Source organism: Electrona antarctica (assembly GCF_951216825.1).
Source record: "Electrona antarctica genome assembly, chromosome: 11".
NCBI classification, from domain to species: Eukaryota; Metazoa; Chordata; class Actinopteri; order Myctophiformes; family Myctophidae; genus Electrona; species Electrona antarctica.
In genome coordinates, this window is record NC_136792.1 from 50,810,464 (window position 1) to 50,828,544 (window position 18,081).

Here is an 18,081-nt window from a genome sequence, read left to right on the forward strand (position 1 = left end):
CCATGTGTTACACTCTCAGAGTGTCAGACCTGTAGGGTTCATTTGGTTCCATGTGTTACGCTCTCAGAGTTACAGACCTTTAAGGGTCCATTTGGTTCCATGTGTTACACTCTCAGAGTGTCAGACCTGTAGGGTTCATTTGGTTCCATGTGTTACGCTCTCAGAGTTACAGACCTTTAAGGGTCCATTTGGTTCCATGTGTTACACTCTCAGAGTGTCAGACCTGTAGGGTTCATTTGGTTCCATGTGTTACGCTCTCAGAGTTACAGACCTTTAAGGGTCCATTTGGTACCCCTGGTGGGTCCATCTCCCCAATTGAGATGCATGTTAAACTAGAAATGCACTCTGTCCAGCTGCCAACTTGGGCTTTGCACACAAGTAGGCCATGAATGGCCTACTTGTGCGCGAGTAGAGCGTGCAACCTACTGCTGACGGGTGCCTGACTCCTGTCAACTTACTGCATGGAATTGTGGACACAATCTTCTACAAAATGTTCTACGTTTTTGGCTCTGAGAGGCTAAATGTCACCCATCGGTGGTCCGTGGCTCAAATGCTGAATAAACAATGGGCCTCAATGTGAAAAGGGTTGAAAACCCACTGCTTTATATAGAGCACCGACGTCTGACATCAATATCGGTAGAGGGAGCAAATCCACGGGTTCATGTACTTTTTATTTGCATTGTAATCCCCATAGGGGGATTTTAGATCGCCTCATATAAGGACTGTGTTTGAAAAATGAACAAATCATCCAGGCCGCTTCACTCATATGGATATGAAGAATCAACTGACGGTATTGTTACTGCTACTGAATTAGTTACATTTTCGCTAGAAACATACTGTATCATATATGAGTTGACTGACGGTTGCAAACTATACAGAGACACCTCCCTGACAATAACGCAGAGACCACAACTCTTATATGAAACAATTTTAAGATGAGCCCATGTTATTCTCCATAGAGAAATGACTTCCGTGAACCAGGGGAATCGAGGCGGGGACGAGCGAGTGACGTCAGGACTTCGGCGCTCTATAGCAACGGTTGTTAAACTATTTGGACCGACGCTTTTGGGCTGGGGCTTATAGCGAAGGGCTAATTATATTTGCTACAAAACATTCCCAGTGTCCCTCCGGGGGTTGGCTGGACAACGATGATGATGATGCTGATGATGATGATGCTGATGATGATGATGATGATGATGATGATGATCGTCATGGCAGCGTCTAGGTAAACTTTGTCAACATGGTGACAGTTTCCTCCGCTTCAACAATTCCCACAATGCAATTAGAGCAGCGATTCCCCAGTGTTGGTATACTGACAGGCAGAGTGTAGAATTCTTAAAGGACCACTTCACCACTTTTCAAGCTATCTTCATATAATTGGTCCTCACTAATAACCATGATAAAATGGCACCATTTTGTTTCTACTCTGTCTGTGTCTCATATGTGGACAGTTCAGAAACCCGTCCACCAGTGACATCATCGATGGGGAATCCCAAGCTAATAGAAACTGCAGGCTTTCTATAGTCCTGAAAAGTAAAACAAACGGTGTCAAAACAAACATTAAATACTCTTTATTGTTAATGGGATTTAATGTTTGTGTTAGGGACAAGATGACTTAAATCTTCCCTGCATTGTCAATGGCGTTTTTAAAACAAAGATTGAACTAAAAACAAACATTAAACCTGTATATAGGAGGGGCTAGCGCCCCTCAAAAATCTAAACATAAAAAACATAAAGAAAGTCTGCCTAGCGATGATGTCACTGGTGGACGGGTCACTGGTGTCCTATGAGACACAAATGAGTAGAAACAAATCGTGCCATTTTATCATGATTATTAGTGAGGACATATTATATGAAGATAGGTTGAAAAGTGGTCCTTTAATGTAAGTAATACAGACGATTAAAAATCACACCCGTGTGAAGTGAGGGGTGCTTTTATCATCGTACATTTGGGCAAATCACAATTTGCGTCCTCACTTTCGTCCTCAATGTTTGTGTTTACGTAATGTTTGTGTTTACACCAACACTCAAAGCTGGCCATTCATTGTCAATGGCATTTAATGTTTGTGTTAGGACAATGTTTGTGTTTACACATGACACACCCTCAAACCCCTCAACAATAAATTAACTCTTGAGACGTGCATGAACAGCGCTCGAGCGCTCTGTTTCTGCCCCCTCTATATTGTAACTCTTCTATTAGATGACTCTGGTCCAGTACCACCAGTCTGACAGATATATTAGATATTATTAGGTATTAGAGACCTGCGGATGGCGGTTTTAGCCGCGGTTAACCGTGGATAACCGCAGTTTAGGGTGGATTTGGGTCATTCAAATGATATTATAAATGAATATTGGATAAACCGCGGGTGAAATCATGCAGGAAATAAATGAATGGCATCTATCTATAGGCTTATAGCTTTAAAAATGCACAAAATCTCGGCAAAATGCGGATTTATAAATTGGAATAATTACTTGACGCGGGCGGATAACACGTGGATTATAAATATGCACACACGGATTCGGGTGACAAAAAAAGGTATCTGATAGGTATACATAACGCCAACAGGGATCTTATATGGCCATAAAAGGAAGGGAGCCTGCAGACCAGACAGTGATGTGTGGATTCATACAGTAGATATCTCAGTACGACAGCCAATCCCAAATGTCACATCAATCATTGGAGAATGAAGCCGACCGCTCGGGTGATTCTCCAGATAATGTGAGGGAGACATGTGTGTGCACGCACGCACGCACGCACGCACGCACGCACGCACGCACGCACGCACGCACGCACGCACGCACGCACGCACGCACGCACAGTTATACATAGATAAAACTAATCATCTTCTCTGAAGCCCGGCAGGCACGTCTGCACACCAATGGTGTGAAGTAACTAAGCACATAAATACTTAAGTACTCTACTTGAGTAAAATGTTGAGGTATCTGCACTTTACAATACTATCAGGGCCGGATTAACACCTCTGAGGGCCCCTGGGCACTGAAGCTCGAAGGGCCCCCCTTCACGCGCGCGCAACATTTTTGCTGTTTTGGAGCCGTTTTGGGGCAGTTTTATGCCGTTATATTGGCCTATTTCCGGTCGCCTACCCCCCCCAGAGTGACAGCCAATCTAGCGCATTGTTGCTGCTTTACACACAACTGCACTCTTCAGCTGCCCTTCTCACCAACAATGAAACACTAATATTTTTAGTCACCATTTATTTTATTCGGATTAGCAGGGACATTTTCTGTGGAGCTAAAAAGAATATATATATATTATTATTATTTACATTTTTTTAAGGGGCCCCTGGTGCCCAAGGGCCCCTGGGCACGTGCCCAAAGTGCCCTATTGGTAGATCCGGCCCTGAATACAATATATTTTTTACCTCTACTCCACTGCATCCCAGAGGCAAATATTGTACTTTTACTCCACTACATTTATTTGAAAACTTTAGTTACGTTGTTACGTTGTCGTTTTTGATTGTTTTTGCAAAACATGCATGAACCACTTCAGCCCCTATATATATATATATATATATATGTATATAACATTTCGGCTGTTTGAAAATAGCCGATCTACAAGCTCGCAACGGGTCGCGAAGCGACCCCACTGAGCATCTTTGTAGTCTAATAGACGTCTAAATGGCAAACAAAAATGGTCTAAAAACTGGGGTGAAAATAGTCTAAAAATGGAAGTTTTTTAGCAGTCTAGGCTAAAAAACGCGGCTAAAAAAACGTCGTTTCAAGGTCTACATTTAGACCTTGATTAGCCTGGATTAGCCTGGCTAATCAAGGTCTAAATGTAGACCGTCTATATATAGACGTTGAAACAACGTTGTTTCAAAGTCTAATCTAAGCCTAGACTGCTAAAAAACTTTCATTTTTAGACTATTTTCACCCAGTTTGCTCAGTGGGACGCATTGCGAGCCTCCTACCAAACCAAACGTCTATTTGGTGAAAACAACCGTATTATTCAGATTTGATTGGTATAGAATCAGGTGAGAAGTAAAGATCTTTTTTTCCCCATGGAATAAGTTGTCATAATTCTGGAATAATGTGTCATAAATCTGGGATAATGTGTGATGAATCTGGATTAACGTGTCATAATTCATGTAGCTCAGAATCAAACACATGAGAAGAGAAGTCTGTCCTCCTCTGGCACACAGCGAGCAATAACCACAGATAAGACTGTTTGGATTGAGATTGTGCGTGCGTGCGTGCGTGCGTGCGTGCGTGCGTGCGTGCGTGCGTGCGTGCGTGAAATCATATATAGATAGAACAAGGTCAGGGAGATTAAGATAAAATTATTAACTGCGGTGTGAAACAAGGGCAGAGAGAGAGAGAGAGAGAGAGAGAGGGAGAGAGAGAGGGGGGGGTGGTTCTTCCATGACTCCCCAGCCTATGAGACGCAGGCAGGGGCGTGGCCTGTGAGCCGAGGAGGCGGAGGGAACAGAGAGAGAGAGAGACAGCCGGTGCTCAGCTGCTGTGTCACAACGACAGTCTGTAGACACGCGCACACACACACACACACACACACACACACACACACACACACACACACACACACACACACACACACACACACACAGTACACACACAGGGCTGCTGTGTCACCGCCGCCACATGCAGAGAGGTGACGAGCAGAGAGAGACAGAGCGAGAGAGAGAGAGAGTACAGCCGCCGTGGGACAGCCAGACAGACAGACAGACAGACAGACAGAAAGGTGGAGGTGCTGTAGACACAGAGGTGGAGGCTGTATAGACACACTGTGTGTGTGAGCGTGTGTGTGTGTGTGAGAGAGAGAGAGAGATGGTGCGGAGCCACAGCCGTCTGTGTGTCTGCAGCCATCAGCGCTGCTTATCCCATGGAGCTCCAGCCACAGCTCCATGCAGCCACATAGCTCCAGCCACAGCGGCACACAGCAGCGCAGGGAAAGCAGGAACAGAGCGCGGGGCAAGCGGCTCACAGGAGGACACACAACCACCAGCAGCAGCAGCAGCAGCAGCAGCAGCAGCGGAGCTCTGTCCGGAGTCACAGCAACATCCACTCTGGATGCACACATTATAACAACACCACCAACAGGAACACAGTGTAACGCTCCTCCGGAATAATCCGTACCCCGGGGTCTCCGACGGCGTGGAAACTGTGAAAGCCCAACTCAAGTGACTCAGGAGAAGAGATATTATAGACTGTTTTTTTGTGTTTGTATCCCTGCCGTCACACTTGCACACTGCCAGGGACCACACAGCGCCAGCTGGACCTGATCGGGACGGGGTTACGGTACGGTACGGTACGGTTCTACGGTACGGTACGGTACGGTATACCCACCACCACACGGGACCAAACAGAAGTGTGGAGCCTATAATATATGGAACGCTGCAGTCGTCTGGGAGTTTTTATTTGTTTTTGTTTGTTCTTGGCGGGGTTTTAATTGTTCCAGAAGGTCTTGTTTTGTGGTGTGTGTATAGTTTTGTCGGGGCTGTGTGGCTGATCTCTGTGAAGATCCCCAGAAGTTTTGCCAACATATTCAGCAACTGTACAGCACACACATATATACTGTATATGTCTCAAACTAAACCAGCGTGGAGTTCTTATACTCCTCGCTCCCGTTCCTCCTCTTTTTCCACCCCTGGTTTTTGTGCCTCTTACCTTTGGAGCGAGACGGTGTGGATTTATCTTACCCTTAGAGCGAGACAGTGTGGATTCAGCGAAACCAGCTGAGTCCGAGGAGGAGGAGGAGGAGGATCCCGAGTCTGTCGGCGCGGCAGTGAGGTGTCGGGAGAAGACTTGGCCGTGGCCACCGGACGGGTGTTATACTAACAACTAACTGGAATTCAGTGATTATTTGAAACGTTCTGACCGAGCCGGAGAGCGGCCCGGGACCTGCACCGGGGACCCCCCCCCCCCCCCGATCTGACCTTGGATAAACGGTCTCTTTTCGCCGCGGGGAACGCCCCCATCGTCAGCCCACCTTAAACCCTGTTGTGAGACCTTGGATAACAGTACGAGGCTCAACGCCAGCCTCATCGGCGGGACCACCCTCTCTCGACCGTTGCTGTTCTGACCTTGTGTGTCAGAACAGCCAGGGGATTCGAACCCCTGCTTCTCCCCCGTTTGAAAAGCCGACATCTTCACCACCACTAAGCCAAAGGGATCTCCCTGTGACTCGGACGTTTTCAGGCTGAGCCACTCCTCGAGACCTCGGATAACGGTATAAAAGTCTCACGCCGGGGCTCCCCACCGCGGACCCCCGGACCCCCAGGGAACACACGGACCCCACCGGAACATCCGGGCTCCCAGGGACCACCCGGACCCCCAGCATGTCCCAGTCCACCGGGGGAGGGGGAGGAGGGGGAGGAGGGAGCAGAGTCCACAGCAAGAAGGCGGGCATCCGGGCCGCGGTCATTCTGATCGGACTGCTGCACAAGTCCCGCAAGGCCAAGGAGAGAGAGAGGGAGAAGGAGAGAGAGAGAGACGAGAGAGGAGGAGGAGAGTCCTGCACGGAGAGTGACCGGTAAGAGAGAGAGAGAGAGAGAGAGAGACAGAGACAGAGAGAGAGAGAGAGTATAAGTAGAGACAGAGAGTGACCGTATGGGACAAGTTTTTCCATCTGTTGTCTGGGTGGGGAGGGGTCGGGGGGTGGGTAGGGGTTGGGGGTGGGTCAGTGCATAGCAGCAGTGCCTGGTGGAAAGAAGTACTCATAAGTAGAAGTAGCAGTGCCACAGTGTACGTACAGTAGAAGTACAGTAGGAAAAGTCCTGTATTCAAAAATGTACTTGCGTAAAGGTACAAAAGTGTCGGCATCAACATATATTTTCAGTAAAATTAAAGTGCTTATACTCACAAATCCCACATTCTTTCAAGCTTCGTCAAACATTTCAGAAAATGAGCCGATCTATGTGAGCTTGTAAATCTGCTACTTTCGAATTAGCCTGGGCACCATTTCATTTCGGTATATGATCCGGGCGGGAGCGGATGATATCGTTACGTCATGTTGTAGTATTGTTTCGTAGTCGACAGGCAGGAACAACAAACCCGGTATTCCTTTTCCCTCAAACCGATTTTTCTCAATAAAAGCTGCAGGCTACGAGAGCTTTTATTGTTATTCTTCCGGTTTGAGGGAAAAGGAAGTTCGTGTTTGTTGTTCCTGCCTGTCGCTCTACAAAACAATACTACAACATGACGTAACGTTATCATCCGCTCCCGAGCGGAAAATATACCCGAAATGAAACGGAGACCAGGCTTTCCTCAGAGGTGGAAAGCCTGGTGAGGCGAGGTTACTTTCGAATAGCTCTAAAGTCAAAACACAGGGCTTATAATTGAGCAGTTGAGACGAATAACCGTCTAAGTCCACACTAATTATCCATAATGTCATGGATAAGGGGTCAGGACAGCTATATAGGCCTCACTGCGCAAACAGCATGGAATACGGATGTGTATATTACAGGAAACTCCTGTTAAACTTCCGAATTGTACCATCACACCTATATATTACCGTATATTAATGTAATATATGCCTGCTAAACTTGAGGTTTACAGGCAAATCTAGTGCCCATAATTGCCCGTTAACTCCTCATTTCACGCAGTGATGGACTTAGACGGTTATTCGTCTCAACTGCTCAGTGTTTTGTAATAATCTAAATGTACTAATCTAAAAGGAAACTAAATCAGATAATCTAAACGGAAACTAAATCAGATAATCTAAAAGGAAACTAAATCAGATAATCTAAAAGGAAACTAAATCAGATAATCTAAAAGGAAACTAAATCAGATAATCTAAAAGGAAACTAAATCAGATAATCTAAAAGGAAACTAAATCAGATAATCTAAAAGGAAACTAAATGATACGTAGCTTGCAGAGTTAGTTCAGTCAGATATACTCGAGCGGCTTCATGCTGTGCTCAATGGCGCATATATAGCCTACTCGAGGGGTTAATATGCTGCGTGGGTGTATTCAGTGTTTGCAAGACCCACATGTCATGCGCTGCAGCAGTCACTGACGTGGCAGTCAGCTGACCAATATGGTCGGGGTATTTAAGCTCACCTGAGACTGCATTCTTCCTGCCTTCCTTCTGCATATGGTTCTTGGTTGGTGTTATGCGCTGTTTGCTCCCAACACCACCCCAGCACCACCGGTGGGCTCTGCTATTAGTTCTGTTTGCTCCCAACACCACCCCAGCACCACCGGTGCGTGCTCTGCTATTAGTTCTGTTTGCTCCCACCACCACCCCAGCACCACCGGTGCGTGTGCTCTGCTATTAGTTCTGTTTGCTCCCACCACCACCCCAGCACCACCGGTGCGTGTGCTCTGCTATTAGTTCTGTTTGCTCCCACCACCACCCCAGCACCACCGGTGCATGCTCTGCTATTAGTTCTGTTTGCTCCCACCACCACCCCAGCACCACCAGTGGGCTCTGCTATTAGTTCTGTTTCCTCCCAACACCACCCCAGCACCACCGGTGGGCTCTGCTATTAGTTCTGTTTGCTCCCAACACCACCCCAGCACCACCGGTGCGTGCTCTGCTATTAGTTCTGTTTGCTCCCAACACCACCCCAGCACCACCGGTGGGCTCTGCTATTAGTTCTGTTTGCTCCCAACACCACCCCAGCACCACCGGTGGGCTCTGCTATTAGTTCTGTTTGCTCCCAACACCACCCCAGCACCACCGTTGGGCTCTGCTATTAGTTCTGTTTGCTCCCACCACCACCCCAGCACCACCGGTGTGGGCTCTGCTATTAGTTCTGTTTGCTCCACCACCACCCCAGCACCACCGGTGCGTGCTCTGCTATTAGTTCTGTTTGCTCCCACCACCACCCCAGCACCACCGGTGGGCTCTGCTATTAGTTCTGTTTGCTCCCACCACCACCCCAGCACCACCGGTGCGTGCTCTGCTATTAGTTCTGTTTGCTCCCAACACCACCCCAGCACCACCGTTGCATGCTCTGCTATTAGTTCTGTTTGCTCCCACCACCACCACAGCACCACCGTTGCATGCTCTGCTATTAGTTCTGTTTGCTCCCACCACCACCCCAGCACCACCGTTGCATGCTCTGCTATTAGTTCTGTTTGCTCCCACCACCACCCCAGCACCACCGGTGGGCTCTGCTATTAGTTCTGTTTGCTCCCAACACCACCACAGCACCACCTGTGGGCTCTGCTATTAGTTCTGTTTGCTCCCACCACCACCCCAGCACCACCGGTGCGTGCTCTGCTATTAGTTCTGTTTGCTCCCACCACCACCCCAGCACCACCGGTGGGCTCTGCTATTAGTTCTGTTTGCTCCCACCACCACCCCAGCACCACCGTTGGGCTCTGCTATTAGTTCTGTTTGCTCCCACCACCACCCCAGCACCACCGGTGGGCTCTGCTATTAGTTCTGTTTGCTCCCACCACCACCCCAGCACCACCGGTGGACTCTGCTATTTTTGTTCCCCTTTGAGCTGCTGACAATAGTCATGTTTCCATAAAGCCCTGGTATTTCATTAATAATATCCTGAATGGAAACACCTAAAAAAAGTCTTCACTTTTGCGCTTGCAGGGGGTGGACTTTTTGGGCTATCGAAAAAGTGGGGTATGGAAACACTTGCGGAAAAGATTTCTAATTAGAAACCATTAAAGTCTCATCATATCGCCTTTGAACAGTGAACAAAAAAACACGCAATGGTGAGTCAGTGGACTTGTCAGTGGACGTGTCAGTGACAGTGGACCACCCGTTGAGTGCGTTGATCATGGAAGTTAGATGAATGTATTGTCCAAAACACATCGGAACGGACGAGGGGAGACTAGTAGTCAACAACAGAAGCGACATCAACACGGCCAAGATGGAAATTCACGGTCATCGCGTCCTTTCACAAAAGTCGCAGGGCAGGGGACCCTTGAGTCGTCCCTGTGCTTGAAAACAAAACCTATTACCAGCCCCTGTCAAGTCTACAACACACGCCTATTTATTTAACAGAAAGACAGCGGACAATCGCCAACCAGGCAGTGTATAATGTATTATAATATTTTTGTATTGCCTAAAAGAAGCAGAAGGGTCTGATTCTGAATGTCCCCGCACTATTGGGCGATGACTGGTCTATTTATTTATTTTTCGCTAGTACTGTATGGAACAGCACAGCGGGGAACTGACAGAGAGAAAGTCACTGTTCACGCACGCACGCACGCACGCACGCACGCACGCACGCACGCACGCACGCACACACGCACACGCAGTGCTCTGTGGTCAGTGTACAGGTGCACAGCAGGCTGACTGACCACTTCTCTGACTGATGCTTCTGGAAGAACAGAATCACATTATGGTCTGTGAGCTGACGTTGGGGGGTGTGTGTGCGTGCGCGCGCGCGCGCGCGCGTGTGTGTGTGTGTGTGTGTGTGTGCGCGCGTGCGTGTGTGCGTGTGCGTGCGTGCGTGTGAGCTGACGTCTTCCATCCTTCATGGTTCAATGACTGTCTAAATGCAGAAGCTCCTTTTTTTATTACAGGCCCTTTGTGTTGTTTTATGGTGTGTGGTGTGCGTGCGTGCGTGCGTGCATGCGTGCGTTGCGTGCGTGCGTGCGTTGCGTGCGTGCGTGCGTGTCGCGTCGTGTCGCTGACAGCTCTCGTGTATCTGGGTCAGAGAGAGAGAGAGAGAGAGGGGCGTGCGACCTCAACCAGTGGTAGTAACATGACATCTTTAATACGAAGGTGTGAAATCGACGCTGGCCGGCGGAAACCTCCTAACTCCATATTTTCACTTCCTGTGTTAGCCTTTTATGGGCGGCGCTAGCCCCTCCCATGCCCAGCTTTACGTGTCTGTGTCAGAGTCATCTAGTAAGAGAGTGGCGACACGCTTTGATCTCGCCACAAAGCGGGGTGCTATGGGCTACAGTTCCAAACATTGGAACTATCCCATTGAGATAGAATGAGCACTTCCGCATTCCATTGTTACAATGGGAGTCAACGCCAGTGTTGCCACTCTCTTCAAGGCACGGGGCTGGGCTAACTGGCGCCCTGGGCAACCCCCCCCCCCCCCCCCCCCTGAGGCCTTTCTTCCCCCTTCATAACATATCAACAGCGTATTATTAGATTTCAAAGCATGAACAGCATACAGCACTTTCAGACTGGCTGAAAGATGTGAACACACTGTTATCAACAATACTTAACAGCATGAGAGAGAGGCCGCGTCAACTGTCACCGTAAACACGACAGACGGACAGATGGACAAACCATCCATCCGTCTGTAGTTGGCGCCCCCCAGTGGTTGGCGCCCTGGGCAATTGCCCACTTTGCCAGTGCCTTCCGCCGGCCCTGACTCTCTTACTAGATTACTCTGGTCTGTGTGTACCCGATAGCGATGATTTATTTGGCTGAGCACCCCATAGCGATGATTTGATTGGCTGACCACCTCATAGCGATGATTTGATTGGCTGAGCACCCCATAGTGAAGTTTTGATTGGCTGAGCACCCCATAGCAATGTTTTGATTGGCTGACCACCTCATAGCGATGATTTGATTGGCTGAGCACCCCATAGCGATGTTTTGATTGGCTGAGCACCCCATAGCAATGTTTTGATTGGCTGAGCACCCCATAGCAATGTTTTGATTGGCTGAGCACCCCATAGCAATGTTTTGATTGGCTGAGCACCCCATAGCGATGTTTTGATTGGCTGAGCAAAGTGAGGACAGAAAACTGACGACGCCAATTGTGATTGTCCGGAATATGATGATGTTTAAGAGCGCTAGGCCTCTCTAAGGTGCTAGCCTCTGCTATATTAAGCTATTAGTGATTTACGCACCAACGCACGCACGCACGCACGCACGCACGCACCACACACGTGCACAACATAAATGAATGCAACGTGCGTGTTCCCAAAGCAACGTGCACGTCACACACACACACACACACACACACACACACACACACACACACACACACACACACACACACACACACACACACACACACACACACACACACACACACTAATGAATGAAATGTGTATTCCCAAAGCAACGTGCACAACGCAGTAACGCACGCATGCACGCACACAAACACACACACACACACACTAATGAATGCAACAGGAAGGTTAAGCCTGCCGCTGTGAGCCTGACATGTTTAACACAGCGGATGTTATGATACTAGTATAACACACTCCCCGGTGTGTGTGTGTGTGTGTGTGTGTGTGTGTGTGTGTGTGTGTGTGTGTGTGCATGCATGCACGCACGTGTGCGTGTGCGTGTGCATGCACGCAGAAATAACAACAGATGATGTAAACATGAATCAGTGTGTTGTGCACATGGTATGTCTGTACCAACTGCTGCGCTGACGTTCATACAGTATTGACTATGAGCAGTAGACTAGTACGCAGGGGTAGAAATGCTATACATTCAGGTACCTGCCTGGTTGTGGGCCTGACCTCAAAATTTTAAAAAATCCTTCTAAATCCTCCAGTTTTCTGAAATAAATATTTTCACGATTTTTCAAAAATAGCAGACCTACAAGCTCGTAGCGCGCCACCGCGCTATGAGCTTGTAGATCTGCTATTTTTCAATAGCTAAATTATAACATAATGTTTAAAACACCAAAAGGGGTTCCCGCCCAAAATGGGTTAACTGTCCTTTTGCGCAGATCACGCAAACCTCAGCAAAAAGAAAAGGACAATATCGATGGCCTCCAACTGTACAGGCCACCAGGTTGTTGATGGCTAGCGTTCTCCCCCTGAATGACATTTTTGGTAGCAACCGTTTCCATTTGTTTAATGTTCCTTGTACTACGTTCTCCCAATTTGTATTCATAGTTACCTCGTCACCAATGTAAATGCCCAAGTACTTGATACCCCCCCATTTCCACACTAAGCCTCCCGGTAGCTTCGGGAGACCACCTCCCCACTTCCCTACTGCTAAGGCCTCACTCTTTTGCCAATTTACCCCTGCTTTGGTTAGAAAACAAAAATCTACACTCACTCCAGAGGGCCACAGTGCATTGCGACGCGTTTTGAGCTTGTAGATATTGTAGGCTATTTTTGCTATATTTGAATTGAAAACCTGAATATTTTTTTGCTATTTTTGAATTGGAATCCTGAAAAGTAACCTTTTTATTGAATTTCAAATGGATTTAGTTATAGTTATGTTAACTTTATGAACTGTTAACATAACTACATTGGACACAAAAAGACAATAACATTTTAATACTAGTCATTAAGCACTAGTCATTTTATACAAGTCACGAAGTAATTAAAGCGGGTCATGCTTGGAATTGTAACAGCTGAAATCAATACTGTATCAGTATTCTGAGGACCACATTAAGTGAAGGTGGGGGCCGCATGTGGCCCCCGGGCCGCCAGTTGCCCACCCCTGGTATACAACATCCCCGACAGTGAGCACCCTTGACGGACCCCACGTTCTGCTCTAAAAGGAGAGCTCAGTCCTCCGTTCACCTTCAGCACACTCTCAATGTCCTGGTATAAAACCTTGATCATAGCTATAAGACCAGGGTGTATAGACCAAACCGCTGTAAGATCTTCCACAGGTATTGATGCTCCACCCTATCAAAAGCTTTTAGTTGGTCCAGCGAAATGAGACCAACGTCTAACCCCAATGAACGAGAGACGTCCAAAACATCACGAATCAGAGACATATTGTCTATAGACATATACCAGGCACGCAGTAGGTTTGGTCTATAGGTGTACGACCTGGTCTATAGCACCTCCCTGAGTCTATTGGCCAGAGCCTTGGACAGAATCTAATAGTCCGTGGAAAGAAGAGAGACACTGGACGCCAGTTATTCATGTCCTTTAGGTCACCTTTCTTGGGCAGTAGTAGTTAACACCGCTCTCCTGCAACCTTGCGGAAAACACATTCCTCCAAAGCTTTCACTCAACACCTCCAACAAGTCCTCCTTCAACTCCTCCCAGGAAGCTTTATAGAACTCCACTGTCAAGCCGTCGATGCCCCCCCCCCCCCCCCCCCTCCATGCCTTGAAACGCAGCACTCAGTTCAGCCAGTGTGAGAGGTCCCCTCTGACCACATGCAGTTCTCATTTGGGGGGTAATATGAGGAAGTCCTGCATCACAGAATGATGGAAACAACAGTTCATTGTCCTTGTATTCACTCTTGTGCAGGTCAGAGTAAAACTTCCACTGCCGCACGCCGGATCTCTCCATGATCCTCCGTGAGCGAGGGGTGCATGCCATGGTCCGTCTTCAGAGCTGCAGTGCAGCAGGGGAGAGAGAGAGAGAGAGAGAGAGAGAGAGAGAGAGAGAGAGAGAGAGAGAGAGAGAGAGAGAGTTTTGTGAAAGGTCTGCAGTTTACAAGGTCTTAGATGAATAAAGATCACAGGCTGGCATAGACACATGCATGCAAACACACACACACACACACACACACACACACACGCACACACACACACACACACACACACACACACACACACACACACACACACACGCACACGCACACGCACGCACACACACTCCTTTCCCGGGGGCAAGGTTGTGTTGTGTTTGTTGGTGATTCACTGCATGGGTTTTGCTGGATATTTGTCATTGTTGGCCTAGAACACCCCATCAGCCCTGCCAGCGACGATGGAATCTCATTAGAATAAAGCAATAAGCCACAAGAGGTCTCAGGTTAGGTTACCGTGTATTTTATAATGGCTGAGAGACGTGGTGAGACCCGGCGCGCCTACCCTCTCAGAAATGATTAAATACACGGTATAAAATTGCTTTTCTAAAATTATTACAAACATACAGCAATATTAACCTTGGAAAACTATTAAATTCACAAAAGTAGCTACACTTCCTTTTTTTTTACTCTGCCACTCTCTGTGACGGAGAAATAGGAGGCGCTTGATGTCATTACAAGTTCCGCCCGGAGCTACACATTCACAGTTTCTTTGATTGATTGGTTGATTGATTGATTGATTGATTGATTGATTGATTGATTGATTGAATAGTTTATTAGACAGAATGTATAAACAGCAACAGAGTACAGTCAAACACTCAGTCCAAAAGGGATAGCACGTCCTTGCGGTCTTATTTCCATTTAGGCCCTATATGCAATTAATTCATAGACATGACGTGAACAATAACAACAAAATTCAATATTAGGTCAAAACAAATCCATGACAACACGGTAAAACGGTGCTAATTAGTGTCAATTCGGGGGTCCTTGACATGAAAAAGTTTGGGAACCACTGACCTATAGACCAGGGGTTCTCAACCCGTGGGTCGCGACCCCTCGGGGGGTCGCCAAATTATTTTGGGGGGTCCCCAAATTATTAAAAAAAAAAAAAAAAAAAAAGATTTTCTTTTTAATTTTATTTTCACGATTTTTCAAAAATAGCAGACCTACAAGCTCGTAGCGCGCCACTCGGTGGCGCGCTACGAGCTTGTAGATCTGCTATTTTTCAATAGCTAAATTATAACAATGCTTAAAACACCAAAAGGGGTTCCCGCCCAAAATGGTTTAAGGTTATTGTAGCAGTCAATTTATATTGGGGGTCGGGAGGGGGCGGGGCGGGGGTCCCGAGACATTGCCAAAGCATTTCCGGGGGTCCCCGGCCAAAAACGTTGAGAACCCCTGTCATAGAGCATGCAGATTTGGATTCCGCACCGCTCAGTATGCCTATAGACACAATGTACAGTATGCCACACATGAACACCATTCGCCTTCAGCACTTTAAAATAAGAGACATTTTCTGAAAGTGTGCCCATGCAGTCTCAGAGGGGTTTTCCACGCACGCACGCACGCACGCACGCACGCACGCACGCACGCACGCACGCACGCACGCACCCAGGTGGTCCAGATCAACTTACTACTAATGCCACCCTAGACACTGGCACTCCTCGTGAACCCCATAGACACCAACCAGAGACACATGGCACTGCCACCCTTTGCCATCAGAATACACAGCTATTTATTTAACACTTATTTTAGCCAATAATCACTCGCCACACCTCTAATGAACCAGGATGTAAAGCTGAGTAAAAAACTACATGTCATTCATTGATTGAATACTTTATTTAACAGTGTGTTAAGTTAAAAAAGCACAGGAAAGTCTCTGAGTACTTTCTGAGTAGTGGAGTAGAAAGTATTTATACCATACCTAGTAAAAGTAGGCCTACGTGGATATTTTCCACCTGCGTGCGTGTGTGCGTGTGCATGTGTGTGTGTGGTTGTCATAGCGACAGGGACATGGCATGGTCCCTTCCCCTCAGGTCTTGTTTGTGTCTGGCTTAACCATTAAGCTGCCAAGCATGTGGAGCTAATTGGAGTGTGTACTGGAGTCAGGTTACAGCGCGCGTGTGCATGTGTGCGCGTTTGTGTGTGCATTTGTGTGTGTGCGTGTGTGTGTGTGTGTGTGTGTGTGTGCGCGCGTGCGTGTGTGCGTGCGTGCGTGCGTGCGTGCGTGCGTGCGTCTAGTCAACACAGACATTACATTCAGTGTTGATTTTGTCGACTAAAACTATGACGAAAAATGTTCGTCGACTACCTTTTTTTCAGTGACAAAAATAAACGGAAACTAAATGAAAACTAAGCTATGATGACTATACAGTAACTAAGACTATTGTGACAATTTTGTCAACAAATTGATCCATTATAAGTCATTTTACACTTGGTTACATGCTGAAAATAGCAGATCTACAAGCTCCCAACGCGCCGCAGCGTTGTGAGCTTGTAGATCGGCTATTTTCAGCGAGTGTAAAATCATTACGACGGCATCAAGGCCCACCAAAATACATTTTAGTCGACTAAATCAACTGTAGATTTAGTCGACTAAAATCTTATATTATTTAGTCGACTAAAACTAAAACATTCCAGGTGACTAAAATGTGATTAAAACTAAATGAAAATTATATTCTAATCAAAATGTTGCCATCAAAATCAACACTGCAGTGTTCTTTACATCAAACATTAACAATCATTTCAAAATAGAAGCTCGGGGTGCCGGGCAGATATGGCAGCTTTTACTCTGAAAGCCGGGGGCTTCCGTTCCGTACAAAAACCAGGAGGCATAATGTCGCTTGCTTACCTTACGGTGATTACGATAAAGTCTCTCTAGAAGCGTTAATATTCCGCGCGAGAGGCATGTTGAAGTCAGAAATGAAGACAGAAGTACTGTATAGCCGTCTGGTCAAAACACGGAGAGCTCCCTAGATTACGTGCGGCGAGCCTTTCTTTCTGATCCTTAACCCATTTTGACCTGAGATCAGATTCTAAAAATGTCTTCTACGTCCTGACAGTTTTCAGAAAAAGCTATGTCAGTCGTTCTTCAATTTTTCAAATTATGAGCTTGAGCTTGTAGATCTGCTATTTTTCAATAGCTAAAGCATAACATAATGCTAACACCAAATGGGGTTTCCCGCCCAAAATGGGTGTTAAACAGGGAAGTGAATGGCAGCGCGCATGCGGCAAAAGCAAGGAGTACATTGCAGAAGGATAGGCCAACTGTAACGACTCACCGAGTCTAGGACTATGTTATGTTGGAATAAGGCAAGGTGGTAAAATGCAGAAGGTGTTTATTACTTATTCTGTGGCATACAAATGATAGTGAAACAGTATATATACACAAGAATTCATTACAAGCGTTGACAAACATAAATGACACACAGAGCAACTCAGGGAAATAAACAAAAGCATTCTAAAACCAACCTCTTGAGTTTTAGACACTAACCTAACAACGGAAATAAAGTGACAGTGCCCTACTATTGCCTACTCTAATCTAATCTAACAAACTGTACAAAAAGCAGGCTTCCGTGGCCTAGTGCTCGGAATATAGAATTACGAACTATAGGTTGGGAAAAGCCTGGTCATAAATCTAATAAGCACTTTGACAAGACTGGACAGTTAAGCAACTCTTGCTACTGATGTTATTACTCCGTGCATTCTCTCTCTGCACGGAGCCAACTCCACTCTGGAGATCAGCTGACGGGCAGCGGCCGGGAATGGAGTCCTCAGGACGACTTTATGCTGTCAGGTGGACTCAGGTGTATAGAAGCCGGTTGGTGGAGCGAGGTGCGGAGCGAGCGACCACCGGTGGAGCGTCGGGAACGCTCCCCACCAAGGGAGGCATACTAAATGGTCCAACGGAGCATTGGTTCGA

At 47.1% G+C, this 18,081-nt stretch overlaps 1 protein-coding gene and 1 long non-coding RNA gene across 4 annotated transcripts in view; one reads left to right on the forward strand and one right to left on the reverse strand.

Moving 5' to 3' along the window:
- LOC306932850 overlaps positions 1–18,081 on the reverse strand; it is a 520,149-nt gene that overhangs the window by 87,283 nt on the left and 414,785 nt on the right. The window lies entirely within an intron of this gene.
- rap1gap2a (RAP1 GTPase activating protein 2a) overlaps positions 1–18,081 on the forward strand; it is a 186,425-nt gene that overhangs the window by 50,249 nt on the left and 118,095 nt on the right. For 2 of the 3 annotated variants that reach the window (XM_079514780.1, XM_079514778.1), the window contains exon 1: positions 6,303–6,511. The exons of the other annotated variant lie outside the window; for it this stretch is intronic. In XM_079514780.1, coding sequence (XP_079370906.1) covers positions 6,318–6,511 — 194 coding nt within the window. In that variant the 5' untranslated portion in view covers positions 6,303–6,317. Of the gene's footprint in view, positions 1–6,302; positions 6,512–18,081 lie in introns of those variants that run through there. 3 annotated transcript variants of the gene reach the window in all.